Consider the following 16123-nt stretch of genomic DNA (forward strand, 5'->3'; position numbering starts at 1 on the left):
AACAATCAAGATTTCCAATCCCCTGGGCTTACTGATTTCTCTAGGGAAAAATATAGCATACCCTTTATTAGCTGCCTAAATCAAAGTAGCTTGAGTTTTGTAAAAAATGGTATTTCTGTCTCCTTGTTTACATGCTGGCATGAATACAGCTTATTCTCTCCTGGTGATTTAATCTACATTTCTTAGCTATGTCACAGAAATCAGAATTTATGTCTTCATGCATGTATGAATTCATGAAGTCGTCTATCACTTGTTAAAATAAAGTAGAACAAAGATAGTTACTGGGTAATATATGGTTTGTGTGAAATTTAAGTCTTCAAGGAGCTTACATTCCAAGGCAGAAAGCAAAATTCAGTAGGATTAACTCTTATAGTCATTACTAGAATTGTTTCTTAAGCACTTAAGAACATGGTTTTAGAAAAGAAGTGTGTAGACCTGGTTCCTGACCTTTATACACCTAATATCTAATATATGAAAATTATTGCATACACATAGTAACAGCCTTTAGAAAAACAGCACCAACCACAATTTAAGGGAAGAAAAATAAAGACAAAATACTAATTTCAAGTGGTTGAGATTTAGTTTTAAAGGAGAAAATAGACAATTGAGCATAGATTATTTATAATGCTCTGAACATTTTAAAGAAAGACATTTTTATTTTATTATTTTATTGGGCTTTAGAGATGGGGTCTTGCTCTGTCACACAGGATGTAGTGCAGTAGCATGATCATAGTTCACTGTAGCCTTGAATTCCTGGGCTCAAGTGATCCTCCATCCTCAGCTTCTCAAGGAGCTAATACTACAGGCATGCACCACCACACCCAGCTAATTAAAAAAAAATTTGGACACAAGGTTTTGCTGTGTTGCTCAGGCTGGTCTCGAATTCCTAGATGTAAGTGATCTTCCCACTTTAGCTTCCCAAGGAAAAACATTTATTGAACATTCAATGTGTGTACTACAGTTGTATAAGCAGTATTAGTAACTATAAAATAGATGTTGTCTTAAAGTAGCCTGATATTTATGCATTATAGAATATAACATGAAATATAAATAAATATTATCAGGACACAAAAATGGCAAACTGAAATAAATTACAGCTTGGCAGTGAATTGGTACAGGAGCTGTATAATACAAAGAGATAGGAGTTGAACAGGGTTCTGAGGAGAGAAAAACTGGAAGGAACTGTTAATAGATTGGTGGTGGTGGTGGTGATGGTGGTGGGGAGTGTTTATAGAACTGATCTGTAGAGTAGGCATGTACATTATGTAGAACTTTATTTCAACGTTTCTAAAAGCACAATATTGTTTTAACTATTTTGCACTCTATAGCTATTTTTATGATGTTAATTTTAGATGAACAGAGATAAAGTTATTTTATATTCCAAATGTATAAATGCTTAAATATTTGACTTAAATAAAATCTCACCAGGCAAACATTTCAAGATATTAAAATTACTTGCTTTGTCTTTTGATGTATGTATTTACTCATATATACTTTTATCTCCAGCTTTGTTCCAAAAAGGATTTAAGGCTTTCACAGATGAATACTAAATAAAATTAAAAATAACTAGTGAAGATGATGTAAACAGAAAACGCAGAGCAGGAAAGATTAGATGAATCCAGGAGTACACTCTGCTGTTCACAAAAGCATGACATAAGGGTCTGTAAGTCCTTTTCTAATGGGTCAAAAATTAAGACTTAAGTTTTCCAGTAGCCATTATAAAGAATCTGATATATTTGAGTGTATTATAATTAACAAACAGACCAGATAAATTTATCTCATGGGTTGTTGTAAAGAAAATACTTTATAGCATAATGAAATATATTCAGTAACATCTTCATGTTAAATATACCAACATGCTGACAAGTTGTCAATGTAGTCCTTAAATTCAGGGAAAACTCAACTTTGTCTGTGCTGGGATTTTGTTTTAAGAAGAATATCATTGAAGCCTTCTTTTAATTCCTAATATTAAAATCCAAAATAGTGATTTTTATGTAGTTCATCAACCAAAGAAATATTAAGGAGGTGGCTTTTTTTCCTTAGGATGTGAACATACTTGCTTGTCAGGATTACATCATTTGCGTAGGCAATGTGTAGGTGTGACTTGTTATATGCTGAACCTATTCAGGAATTTGGCCAAGGCTGTGATTCAGATAAGTGTAGGAGCAATTCCAAGAGACTTTGAGCTGCAGAGTCTTACTTAAGTTTTTCTTCAAAAGTTCCGTTGTTACAATGCAGTAAATGGGATTTTAGCCAATGTAAAGCCTTATAATATTAAATGTTTTTATTGCCTGTTTAATAGTGGGCAACCCTGCTAAAGTCAACTTAAAATTGTAGTTTAATAAAGCATGCATTATTATCATGAAAGGTGCATATAAAATTCTGTCCTAAGCACACCAAGTATAATGCTATTAATGATCATTAATGTATGGGTTGAAAGGTAAACTAAACTTACATTAATTATTTTAAAACACAAACACATGAAAATACCTTTGAAATTGTCTGATTGGTCACCCCTATATATCATGTGCCAATTAATATTTATACAAAACATACATTTTAACATTTGTTGATTATAAAAAAATAATACTTTTGCTTTTGTGATAGTAAAGACTTTAACTATAGAACGTAAAAATGAATTTTTGAAAATATTGAATGCTTATACTCTTAAATAAATGATCAAGTCTCGAGTGATAGTTTTATAAAACGTATGCTGACATCTTAAAATTTTCTGAAGTTGATTCTTTCTCTTTAATCGGCATTTAAAAATGTGTGAGTTTCCAGCTCACCACAGTTACGAATATTCTTATAGAAAAATATAAAAGTCCTAAAAGTAGATTGGAATAATTCATCCATTCTTCTGGACAATTTCCCATGATTGGATTAGAGTGACTGAAAAGAAGCCTCTTTTATCAATATAGGTATGGTTTTAGGTACAGTAGTTTGAAGCCATGCAACTACTTTTTAACTTTAATTATTTCTTTAAGCACCCTATCCCCAAATACTCTCATGTTCTGAGGTACTTGGAGGTAGGACTTTAATGTATTAACTTTGAGGGTACATAATTTAGCTCATAGCCTACTTGTATCTGTTTCTTTAAAGGATATGATGTTTCTGACAAAGTTCTCTATCCTCGTGTTCACAGTTTATTTCTGTATCCCTCAGTGTGCAGCACAATTTCTGATACAGAATATGTGCTTAATGAATGTTAATTTGTTGATTAAACAACTAATGAGTACATATATGGGAAGATAAAGTGATATAGCACAACTTTATTATATCAGGATAGGAAAATTTTTCAAGGATGATTTATCTTAGGAAAAAGAAATAGATTACTGAAAAGTACATTATCACCTTATTTCCAGTTACATTATTATTACTGTCAAGCTTTTGGAATGGTGCAGAACCTGAAGAAAGTGAGGTGGAAGGAGAAGGGAGAGTTTCAGATGACAAAAAAAGGACATTATGATAGTACAAATCAATAAATATAACCTTGGGAAGGTTGAAAAATTTTAGGTAATAGATAAGAATGGGGTGGAAAGAGAACTACTTTTATAGTTGATTTTGGGAATTGGGCAGTGAGATGTGATATTTTCTTATGCTGGGAAAGTCACTCATAAGACCTGGAAAAAATAGATCAGATGATAAACAAGCAGTTACTTCTCTAGACTGCAAATGATGGATTCTATTAGATGCCATTTTGGGATACTAGTAAATGTAGAAGAACTAGGGAAAAAAAATGGCCCCTTTATGTAGCAGTGTGTGCAGAAAGCCTACACTATTTCTTTCTTCCTTGATTGCCTCTTCTTACTCTTCATACTCCATTCTTTACAATTCCACTGAGGGTTATGTTTTATAAGAGTGGTTCTGAAATTGTGGTCTGCATACCCCTGAACAATCCTAAGACCTTTTTAGGGAGTTCTCAAGTCAAAGCTTTTTCACAGTCATCCTAAGGTATCATTTGTACAACTGCTGGCATATTGGCCCATCAAGGCAGTGACTTCAAATGGTACTAGTAATCATTGTATTCTTCATTGTCTTACATATACAGTGTAAGAATGTCCTTGATGAGACATTAACAATTATTACATTTATTAAATCTCAACCCTTGAATACCCTTCTTTTCAATAATCTGTGATAAAATGGGAAGTACACATCAAGCCCTTTAACTGCATAACAAAATAGAATGGTTGTCTCAAGGCAGAGGACTTGTGCAAATGTTTTGAGTTGTGAGCTGAACCACACTGTTTTCATGGATCACCACTTTTCCTTGAAAGAACGATAAACTATGGTTACATAAGTATGCTTATTTGGTAGGTGTTTTCTCAAAAATGAATGGAGTGAGCCCATTCATAGAAAAATAACTGATCCTTTTTTTTTTCAATGGTAGAATCTGAGCTTTCTGCCAAAAACATGAATTTTGGCAAATGTTTATTTGCCACATTGACTTCGTCATCTTCTTAATGAAGCTATATTTCTTTTTATTATGCTTCACTTCATTGCACTTCACAGATATTATGTGTTTATATATGTGTATATATGTATATGTGTATATGTATATGTATGTATATGTATGTATTATACACACACACATACATATATATATATACACACACACATACATATATAAATTGAAGCTTCGTGGTGACCTTGTGTTGAGTAGGTCTTTGGGTGCCATTGTTCTGCCAGCATATGCTCACCTTCTGTCTCTGTCTCATATTTTGGTAATTCTTACAGTGTTTCAAATGTTTTAATTACTATTATATCTGTTATGGGGATTTGTGATCTGTGATCTTTGATATTAGTATTGTCATTGTTTCAGGGTGCCACAAACCATACACACTTAAGACAGTGAGCTTCATTGATAAACAGTATGTGTGTGTTCTGGCTGTTTTACTGACCAGCTGTTTCTCCATCTTTCTCTATCTCCTGGGTCCCTCTCTTCCCTGACCTACAAGAATATTGAAATTGGGCTAAGTAATAACTCCACAGTGACCTCAGAATGTTCAAGGGAAGGGAAGTGTTCCAAATTTCTCACTTTAAACAAAAAGCTAGAAATTATTAAGCTTAGTGAGGAAGACATGTCAAAATCTGAGATAGGCTAAAAGCTGAGGTTCTTGTGCCAAACAGGTAGCCACGTTGTGAATGCAAAGAAACATTCTTGAAAGAAATTAAAACTGTTACTCCAGTGAACATACAAATAATAGTAAGGGTAAACAGGCTTATTGCTGATATGGAGAAAGTTTTAGTGGTCTAAATAGAACATCAAACCAGCCACAACACTCCCTCAAGCCAAAGCCTAATCTGGAGAAATTCCCTAGCTGTCTTTAATTCTGTGAAGGCTGAGAGATGTGAGGAAGCTACACAAGAAAAGTTTGAAGCTAGCAGGGGTTGCCTCATGACATTTAAGGAAAGAAGCCATTTTCATAATATCAAAGTGCAAGGTAATGCTGCTGGTGCTGATAGAAAAGCTGTAGCGGGTTAACCAGAAGATCTAGATAATTGATGAAGGTGGTTACACTAAACAACAAATTTTGACTGTAGAAGAAACAGCCTTCTATTGGAAGAAGATGCCACCTAGATTTTAAAGCTAGAGTGAAGTCAGTGCCTAGCTTCGAAGCTTCAAAGGACAGTCCGACTCTTTTGATAGAGGCTAGTGATCCTGGAACCTTAAAGTTGAAGCCATTGTTTATTTACCATTCCAAAAATTCTAGGGCCCTTAAAAATTATGTTAAATCTATTCCTATGCTCTAGAAACAGAATAACAAAGCCTGAATGACAGCACATCTGTTTATAGCATGGTGTACTGAATATTTTAAGCCTACTGTTGAGACCTACTGTTCACAAAATAAAGATATTTTTCAAAATATTACTTCTTATTGGCAATTCGCCCAGTTACCCAAGAGCTCTGACAGAGATGTACAGGGAGATTAATGTTGTTTTCATGCCTTCTATTACAACATCCATTCTGCAGCCCATGGCACAAGGAATAAATTTGATTTCAAGTCCTATTATTTAAGAAATGTATTCTCTAAGGCTATAGTTGCCATAGATGATGATTGCTCTGACGAATCTGGGCAAAGCAAATTAAAACCTCTGGAAAGGATTCACTATTGTGTAGATGTCATTAAGAACATTTGTGATTCATGGGAGAAGTCAAAATATCATTAACAGGAGTTTGGAAGAAGTTGATTCCAACCCTAAGGGATGACTTGGAGGGGTTCAAGACTTCATTGGAGGAAATCACTGCAGATGTGGTGGAAATAGCAAGACAACTAGAATTAGAAGTGGAACTAAAGATGTGACTGAAATTCTGCAGTCTCATGATAAAACTTGAATGGATGAGGAGTTGCTCCTTGTGGATGAGCAAAGAAAATGTTTTTTGAGATGAAATCTACTTTTGGTGAAGATGCCATCAACTTTGTTGAAATGACAATAAAGGCTTTAGAATATTACATAAACATTTAATAAAGCAGTGGTAGGATTTGAGAGGATTGAGTTCAATTTTGAAATAAATTCTATGTGTAAAATACTATCAAATAGCATCAAATTCTACAGAAAAATCTCTCATGAAAGGAAATCAATCTATGCAACAAACTTCATCATTGTCTTATATTAGGAAATTGCCACAGCCACCCTAACCTTCAGCAGCCACCACCCTGATCACTCAGCAGCCATCAACATTGAGGCAAGACTGTCCATCAGTAATAATGAAGACTCAGATGATCTTTAGCATTATTTAGCAATAAAGTATATTTAATTAAGGTATATAGGGCCATAATGTTTGTTTGCTCCCTATTAAGTTAACAGAAAGTGGGCTGGGTCTTAAAAGGAGGTATGTAGCTCAAATTTGTCTTTCATTATGTTATTTGTCTTTTACATCACCAAATTCTCAAAGTTCATGACCAGGTCATCTATTTTAAACCTTTTCCTTGTAGTATTTATATGTATTATGATTTATTAAATGAAGGGAAGTGAGAAAATAATAATGTAAATTATAGCATAATTTATAGGAGAAAGTAAAACTTTTTTCATTTTTTTTTTAAATTGACAAATAGTTATACATATTCATGGGGTACATAGTGGAGTTTCAATATGTAATATGTATGGTGATCAGATCAGGGCAATTTTGTATCCTTCAACAAATCTCTCATTCTCTCCCCCTTCCCTCTATGGGAAGGTATATGTTTATAAAATTAGAGAAAATGCAAGGATACAGGTATATGCTGGTGTGTATGTGTACAGCAAGAATAACTAGAAATGTGATTTTTCCTTTTTTTTAAATTTTCTACTAGGTTTTTCTTGTTAGAAAGAAGACCGGTCCTGATGCTGGGCAGCTCTATGCAATGAAGGTGTTAAAAAAAGCCTCTTTAAAAGGTAGAAAATTAGAAAGTTTATTAAAGTAGAATTTGGCAAAGCGTTATTTTAAGAAATATGCTGTATATTGCTAGTATAAGGTGAATAGATGTAGCTATTTTTAACATTAGTATTTGTGGCAGTTTTTCTAGCCAGTAGGTAATATTACTAGATTTGATATTGACATATGCCTTAACTTAGTGAGAGTGCAGTAAAAATTTGATCCTAGAAAAAGCAACATACTTCATTTAATTTAAACTTATTAACTTAATTAGGCTATACACTTTTCTTTCAAGATTCTTGGTTTTTCCTTTTCTGTGTCAATGTTGCATATTGAGAAAGTACAGCCATTTGCACACACTGTCTTTTAGGGTGTGATAAAAATACCCCTTATGACCAGATCAGTTTTAATCAGTAAACTCATTTGAACAATTAAAGAGATTAACAGGCCGGGTGTGTTGGCTCACACCTGTAATCCCAGCACTTTGAGAGGCTGAGGCAGGCTGAACCCTTGAGCCCAGCCCAGAAGTTCAAGATCAGCCTGAGTAACCTGGCAAAACCCTGTCTCTACAAAAAATACAAAAATGAGCTGGGCGTGGTGGCATGCATCTGTAGTTCCAGCTAGTTGGGAAGCTGAGATGGGAGGATTGCTTGAGCCTGGGAGGTGGAGGTTGCAGTGAGCTGAGATTGTGCCACTGCAGTCCAGCCTGGGCAAGGAGCAATACCCTGTCTAAAAAAAAAAATGAGTACATAATAAATGCATATTAGCTACATACCTATTTATGCTACCTTAACCTGTCTCTAGATGTAATGAAATCTTTTTGCTTTCTGAGAATATGGTCATTATTATCTAGGAATATGTAAACTGCAAATTTAGGCATTTACGAAGTTATATTTTATATTTTTATATTTTTTGTTTGGTAAATTATTGATGGAATCTTAACTGAAATGATACAAGAGTAATATATTGTAGCATTATGTAATTTTTAGTTCGAGACAGAGTTCGGACAAAGATGGAGAGGGATATACTGGTGGAAGTAAATCATCCATTTATTGTCAAATTGCACTATGGTATGTAATCTTAGTTTTGTTCTTTTAATCATTATTAATATGGAATTAGAGAATTATGATTTCCATTCAGATAATACTAAAACAGGAAGTAAATAATTTAGACTTACTTAGTATATTCAACTATGTAAAATGTATTTGTCTGAAATAAATATCAGTATCCAGTTTTTAATTGTATATCCTTCATTTTTCTAAGTTGGTTAACTTGTCTAAAATAACAAGATAGTGTTTTTTACTTACCTGTCTGGTAGTATTTATGTACTCTACTAGGATGTACCTTCAGTAATCTTAGACTATATACTATTGTGATAATTTACATAAAACATTCGGTTGCTTGTTCATAATGACCATATTTATCTATTTCCTACTTACATTCAAGAGGATCATGTAGTTATGTTAGTCTACTTGAGTTATTTTTTATATTTAATGGGAGAGGACTACCAGTAAGAAGCAGTAGATGTAGTGGAAAGAACATCAGCTTTGGAGTTAGACATTTCTGAATGTGAATCATGACTACATTACTAATTTAACATATAGATGAGATCTGTCTATCTGTCTATCTATCTATCTCTGACATAGTGTACTTTGTCACTTTTAATTTTCTATATTAAAAAAGTAGCAGCTATTTTATTCTTAGTATAACTTTCACAAATAATACATTAAAATATATACCCAATTATTGCTATTAAAAACCAATAAGAAATTTTCACCCATCATTCTTTTACTTCTTATAATACTAACAGAATAAAAAAGTAACATCTAAAGACCTTCCCCAATCTGTAGTATGTCAATCAGTAAACACTTATTGTGTGTAAAATTACTGTATTAAATTCAGTGGGCTATAGATGTGAAACACTTTTTGACCTCAAGAAATTTACAACCTGTAGAGAACACAGAGATGTAAACAAATTAATTGTACAAATTAAAATGGAATAAGTACCATTAAAGAGGTGTAAATATAATGAGATCTCAAAAGTAGCAGCAAGTTATTTCACTGGATAAGAGATCAAGGAAGCTGTGGAAAAATGTGAAAAGGGAGAAATCCTGGAAAGTTTAATAGAGGAAGTGGCATTTTTGGTTAGCTGTTTTATAGGATTCGTGGACTTTCAGTAGGTTTTATAGGCTAAATTTAGGCAATTGCAGTAGAATATGCTTCATAAATTAGGAAATTGGTGGTGGTAGAAGTTTTGTGCAAGCCACATTCAAGGTTATTATGTTCTGGGAAGGGGTTCATAGCTATTTCAACACTGGATTAAATACTGGGTTTAATTTTGAGACGTTATCCATTTGTGGACCATGTGAGTAAATACTGTAAAATCTTAAACATATATTAATTAAAAAGCATAGTAAGCTTTTTAAGCCTTAGAGATTGTTCTGTTACTACATTCTAATTTTTAATTAGCCTTTCAGACTGAAGGGAAACTGTACTTAATACTGGATTTTCTCAGGGGAGGAGATGTTTTCACAAGATTATCCAAAGAGGTAAGTGTCTGTACATCTTTATGCTCTTGAAACAAAACTAAGAAAAATCCCTTTTATTCTTTCACTAATTACGTTTTTCCTATTGAAATTTTAAATGGTAATTACTCTGTTTATTTCATTGCATAGTATTTGGTAATGTGCCTGTTAATGGCATTTTCTATCATCTCAATGTGCTACTTGTCATTTTCTTAGTCAAAAGAACAATATGAATAACTGAATAAAGTAGATATGGACAAGCCTAGGACTTTGGCTACTCAAGCTACCTAAACACCTCTGGGAGTAGTGTTTATTCATTTTAAAATAGTTTTATGGAGGTATAATTGACATACAATAAACTGTACATATTAAAGTATACAATTTTATAAGTTTTTACATTTATATGTAACTGTGAAACCATCATTACAATAAGAATAATTAGCATATATGTCATCCCCCAAAATTTTCTTGTGTCCCTTTGTGATACCATCCTCCTGCCTTAACCCTACTGAATCTGCTTTCTGTCACTAGTTTATATTTTCTAGTTTATATAAATGGAATCATATTGTATATCCATTTTTTTGTCTGGCTTACTTAACATAATTATTTTAAGATTCATCTATGTTGTTTGTACTAATCGTTTATTCATTTTTATTGATGGCGTAGTATTACTGATTGTATGGATACATCATGATTTGTTTATCATTCACCTATTGATGGATTTTTGGGTCATTGCAGTTTTTGATATTGCTAATAAAACTGCTATAAACATTCATATAGAAATGATTGTATCATACGTTTTCATTTCTCATGGGTAAATACCTAAGAGTACAATGACCGGGTTATGTAGTAGGTGTATGTTTAACCTTTAAAGACACTGCCAAACTGTTTTCCAAAGTGATTATATATTTTTTACATTCCCACCAGCAGTGTAAGAGAGTTTCAGTTACTCCACATCCTTGCCAACATTTGTGGTAATACTTTGCAATATTTGGTATAGTCAGTCTTAAAATTTTTTAAGATTAGTTTTTAGTAGTATCCCATTGTGGTTTTGAATTGTATAACACTAATGACTAATGATGTTGAGCATCTTTTCTTGAGCTCATTTGCTATATATCCTCTTGGTAAAATGTCTGTTTACATTTTAGTCTTTTTTTTAAATTGGATTGTGTGTTTTCTTATTAAGTTTTTAAGAGTTATTCATGTATTTTGGATGTAAGTCCTTGATCATATATGTTATTTTAAAATGTTTTCTTCTGGTCTGTGGTTTGTCTTTTTATTCTCTTGACAGTGTTTATTGAAAAGCAGAAGTTCTTAATTTTGATGAAGTCTGATTTATAGGATTTTTTTCCCTTTTATTAATTGTGTTTTTAGTGTCCTATGTAAGGAATATCTGCCTAATCCCAGGTAAAGATTTTCTCTTTTATTTTCTAGAGGTTTTGTAGTTTGAATTTTACATCTAGATTTAGGATCAGTTTTGAGTTCACTTTAGTATATGGTTACAGGTATGTGCAGAAGTCCTTTTTTTTTTTGCACATAGATATCCAGTTGTTCTAGCATCATTATTGGAAAAGTCTATCTTTTCTTCACTGAATTACCTAAAATTTTTCTTGAAAACCAATTGATCATATATATGAAGGCTTATTTCTGTATACTCTGTTCTGTTCATTGATCCATTTGTCTATCTTTATGACAATACCACACTGTCTGAATTACTGTACTTTGATAATATGTCTTGAAGTCAGGTAATGCAAATCCTTGCACTTTGCTTTTCTTTTTCAGAGTGTGGCTCTTCTAGGTCCTTTCCATTTCCATATCAGTTTTAAATTCAGCTTTGCACTTTGTACAAAAATGCCCTGCTGGGATATTGGTTGGGACTTCATTGAATATATAAGTCACTTTGCAGATAAGTTACATTTTAGTAATATTGAGTCTTTCAATTCATGAACATGGTATCTTTCTCAATTTATTTAGGTCATCTTTAATTTCTCTCAGTATTATCTTGTTTTCAGTGTAAGTCTTTCACTTCTTTTGTCAGATTTACCTCTAAGTAAATCCTGTTTTTAATGTTATTGTAAATAGAATTGACTTCCTAATTTCAATTTTAAATTGGATAGAAACGAAACTGATTTTTTGTGTATTGAGCTTGTTTCCCACAGTCTAGCCAAACTTAACACTTTTAGCAGCTTTTAAAAATCGATGGCAAAGGTTGAGAAAATTCTCTTCTGTGCTACTTTTTTTAAATTGTACTTTAAGTTCTCAGGTACACGTGCAGATCTTGCAGGATTGTTGCATAGGTACACACATGCCATGGTGGTTTGCTGTCTCCATCCCGCCGTCACCTACATCAGGCATTCTCCCAGTGTTATCCCTCCCCATCCTACCAATCCCCTGCTGTCCCTTCCCTAGCCCTCCATGCCCCACATACCCCAGTGTGTGATGTTCCCCTCCTTGTGCCCATGTGTTCTCATCGTTCAATAACTGCCTATGAGTGAGAACATGCGGTATTTGGTTTTCTGTTCTTGTGTCTGTTTGCTGAGAAAAATGGTTTCCAGATTCATCCATGTCCCTGCAAAGGATGTGAACTCATCCTTTTTATGGCTGCATAGTATTCCATGGTATATATGTGCCACTTTTTTTTGTCCAGTCTATCATCGATGGGCATTTGGATTAGTTCCAGATATTTGCTATTGTAAACAGTGCCACAGTGAACATACGTGTGTATGTCTCTTTATAATAGAAGAATTTATAGTCCTTTGGGTATATACCCAGTAATGGGATTGCTGGATCAAATGGAATTTCTATTTCTAGATCCTTGAGGAATTGCCACACTGTCTTCCACAATGGTTGAACTAATTTACACTCCCATCAACAGTGTAAAAGTGTTCCTATTTTTCCAATCCTCTCCAGCATCTGTTGTCTCCAGATTTTTTAATGACTGCCATTCTAACTGGCATGAGATGGTATCTCAATGTGATTTTGATTTGCATTTCTCTAATGACCAGTGATGATGAGCATTTTTTCATGTTTGTTGGCCTCATATGTATCTTCTTTTGAAAAGTGTCTGTTCATATCTTTTGCCCACTTTTGAATGGGTTTATTGCTTTTTTTTCTTGTAAATCTGCTTTAGTTCCTTGTAGATTCTGGATATTAGCCCTTTGTCAGATGGGTAGATTGCAAACATTTTGTCCAATTCTGCTGATTACTGGTTCACTCTAATGGTTGTTTCTTTTGCTGTGCAGAAACTCTTAAGTTTAATTAAATCTTATTTATCTATTTTGCCTTTTGTTGCCATTGCTTTTGGTGTTTTGGTCATGAAGTCCTTGCCTATGCCTATGTCCTGAATGGTATTGCCTAGGTTTTCTTCTTCTAGGGTTTTTATGGTGTTAGGTCTTATGTTTAAATCTTTAATTCATCTGGAGTTAATTTTAGTGAAAGGTGTAAGGAAGGGGTCCAGTTTCAGCTTTCTGCACATGGCTAGACAGTTTTCCCAATGTCATTTATTAAACAGGGAATCCTTTCGCCATTGCTTGTTTTTGTCAGGTTTGTCAAAGATCAGATGGTTGTAGGTGTGTGGCATTGCTTCCAAGGCCTCTGTTCTCTTCCATTGATCTATATCTCTGTTTTGATATCAATACTGTGCTGTTTTGATTGCTGTAGCCTTGTGGTATAGTTTGAAGTCAGGTAGATGCCTCCAACTTTGTTCTTTTTGCTTAGGATTGTCTTGGCTGTGTGGGCTCTCTTTTGGTTCCATATGAAGTTTAAAGGGTTTTTTTCCAGTTCTATGAAGAAGATCAATGGTAGCTTGATGGATATAGCATTGAATCTATAAATTACTTTGGGCAGTATGGCCATTTTCGTGATAGTGATTCTTCCTAACCGTGAGTATGGAATGTTTTTCCATCAGTTTGTGTCCTCTCTTAAGAGTTTTATAAAAAATCAGGAATCAATTTTAGATTTATTCAAATGCTTTTTCTTCATTTATTGAGATGATCATTTTTTTTTAGTCTTACTATAGTGAATTACATCGAGAGTCAAATGTTGAACCAACCTTCTATTTACGGATGAACCCCACTTAGTCTTGATGTATTAACCTTTTTATAAATTGTTGGATGATATTTGCTGAAAGTTTGTTAACAATTTTGCATCTATTTTTATGAGGAGTATTTGTGATTTTCTTGTATTATTTTGTCTGTTTTTGGTATTAGAGTAATTCTGACTTCATAGAATGAGTTGGGTGTAATTTTTGCCTCTTTAACTTTCTGGGAAAGTTTAGGTAGATTCAATGATAAATTGCCCTTAAATGATTGATGTAATTCACCAGTGAAGGCATCTGAACGTGAAGTTTTTCTTATAGTAAAGTGTTTAACTACAAAATCAATTTATATAATAGACTTATGTTATTTATTTTTGTGTGAATTTTGCTAACTTGTGTCTTTTAAGGAATTTGTTTATTCCATCAAAGTTATCAAATTTACTGACATAAAGTTGTTCATAATATTTCGTTATTGTCCTTTTTGTAGTTGTAGAATTGTTAGTGATGTCACTGCTCTCATATTTGATGTTGATAATTCATGTTTTCTCTCCTTTTGTTCTGCCTAGCCTCACTAGAGATTTATCAATTTCATTACTCTCAAAGAAATAGCTTTTGGTTTCATTGATTTTTCTTTATTCTACTTCTATTTTCTTTTACATTGTTTTATGCTTCAATCTTTTTTCTTACTTGTGTTTTATTAGCTTTTCTTTTTCTGGTTTTTAAGATGGGAGCTGAATTTGTTGATTGGAGGCCTTTCTTCTTTTTTTAATAATGTAGGTGTTTAGTATTATAAATTCCCCTCTGAATACTGCTTTAGAATCATCCCACAAGTTTTGATATGTGTCATTTTAAATTTCTCTCAGTTCAGTGTACTTTGTAATTTCCTTTTTATTTATTTGATCCATTGGGTATTTAGAAGTATGCTTAATTTACAAATATTTGGGTATTCTTTCACATATCTTTCTATTGATTTCTAATCTAATGTCATTATGGCCATAAAGCATACTTTATATGACTTTAATTCTTTTTAACTTATACTTGTCTTATGCTTCATAATATGGTGTATCTTGGTAAATATTCCATGTCCACTTGAGAAGAATGTGTATTCTGCTATTTTGGGGTGGTGGAAGCTTCTATAAATGTGGACTGGATCAAGTTTTTTGATGGTGATATTAAATTTCCTCTATTTTTTTCTGATTTTCTGCCTATCCTACACATTTTTTAGACAGACAAGGATTGACAGCTTTTACTTTAATTATAAATTTGTGTATTTCTTCTTTAATTTCTGTCAGTTTTTGTTTCATATATTTCAAAGTTCTGTTTTTAGGTGCATAAATCTTTAGGGTTATTATTCCCTCTTGATGACTTGACTCCTTCATCATGGTGAGATAACCTGACTGACTTTATCCCTGGTAATATTCTTTTCTTCAAAATCTAATTTGATATTAATATGGTCGCTCCACAAGCACATGTGTGTTCATTATGGCACTGTTTACAATAGCAAAGACCTGGAACCAACCCAAATGCCCATTGATGATAGACTGGACAAGGAAAATGTGACACATATACACCATGGAACACTATGCAGCCATAAAAAACAATGAGTTCATGTCCTTTGTAGGGTCATGAATAAATCTGGAAACCATCATTCTCAGTAAACTGACACAAGAACAGAAAATCAAACACCGCATGTTCTCACTCATAGGCGGGTATTGAACAATGAGAACACATGGACACGGAGGGGAACATCCCATACTGGGGTCTGATGGGGGGGACTAGGGAAGGGATAGCAGGGGGTAGGGAGGTTGGGGAGGGATAACATGGGGAGAAATGCCAGATATAGGTGACAGGGGGATGGAGGTAGCAAACCACATTGCCATGTAGGTACTTATGCAGCAATCCTGCATGATCTGCACATACACCCCAGAACCTAAAGTACATTAAAAATAAAGGAGTGTTAGTTTGATATATCTTTTTTCATATTTTAACTTTAGCCTATTTGTGTCTTTATATTAAATGTGTGGTGCTTAAGGAAGCATAGTTTCCTTGATTTTTATCCAATCTGAGAGTCTATGACTTTTTATTGGAATGTTAGACCTGTTACATTTAATATGATAATTTATGTAGTTGTATTTAAATCTACCATCTTGCTATGCTAGTTGGGATTTTTTTTTTTTTTTTGGTCCCATTTGTTTATTTTATTGT

At 33.3% G+C, this 16123-nt stretch overlaps 1 protein-coding gene across 1 annotated transcript in view; it reads left to right on the forward strand.

The window, feature by feature from the left end:
- RPS6KA6 (ribosomal protein S6 kinase A6) overlaps positions 1-16123 on the forward strand; it is a 129834-nt gene that overhangs the window by 33189 nt on the left and 80522 nt on the right. Inside the window, 3 exon segments of the mRNA XM_017516582.2 lie at positions 7296-7377; positions 8347-8427; positions 9827-9906. Coding sequence (XP_017372071.1) covers positions 7296-7377; positions 8347-8427; positions 9827-9906 — 243 coding nt within the window.

The sequence above is a fragment of the Cebus imitator genome, unplaced genomic scaffold (assembly GCF_001604975.1).
Source record: "Cebus imitator isolate Cc_AM_T3 unplaced genomic scaffold, Cebus_imitator-1.0 Scaffold595, whole genome shotgun sequence".
NCBI classification, from domain to species: domain Eukaryota; kingdom Metazoa; phylum Chordata; class Mammalia; order Primates; family Cebidae; genus Cebus; species Cebus imitator.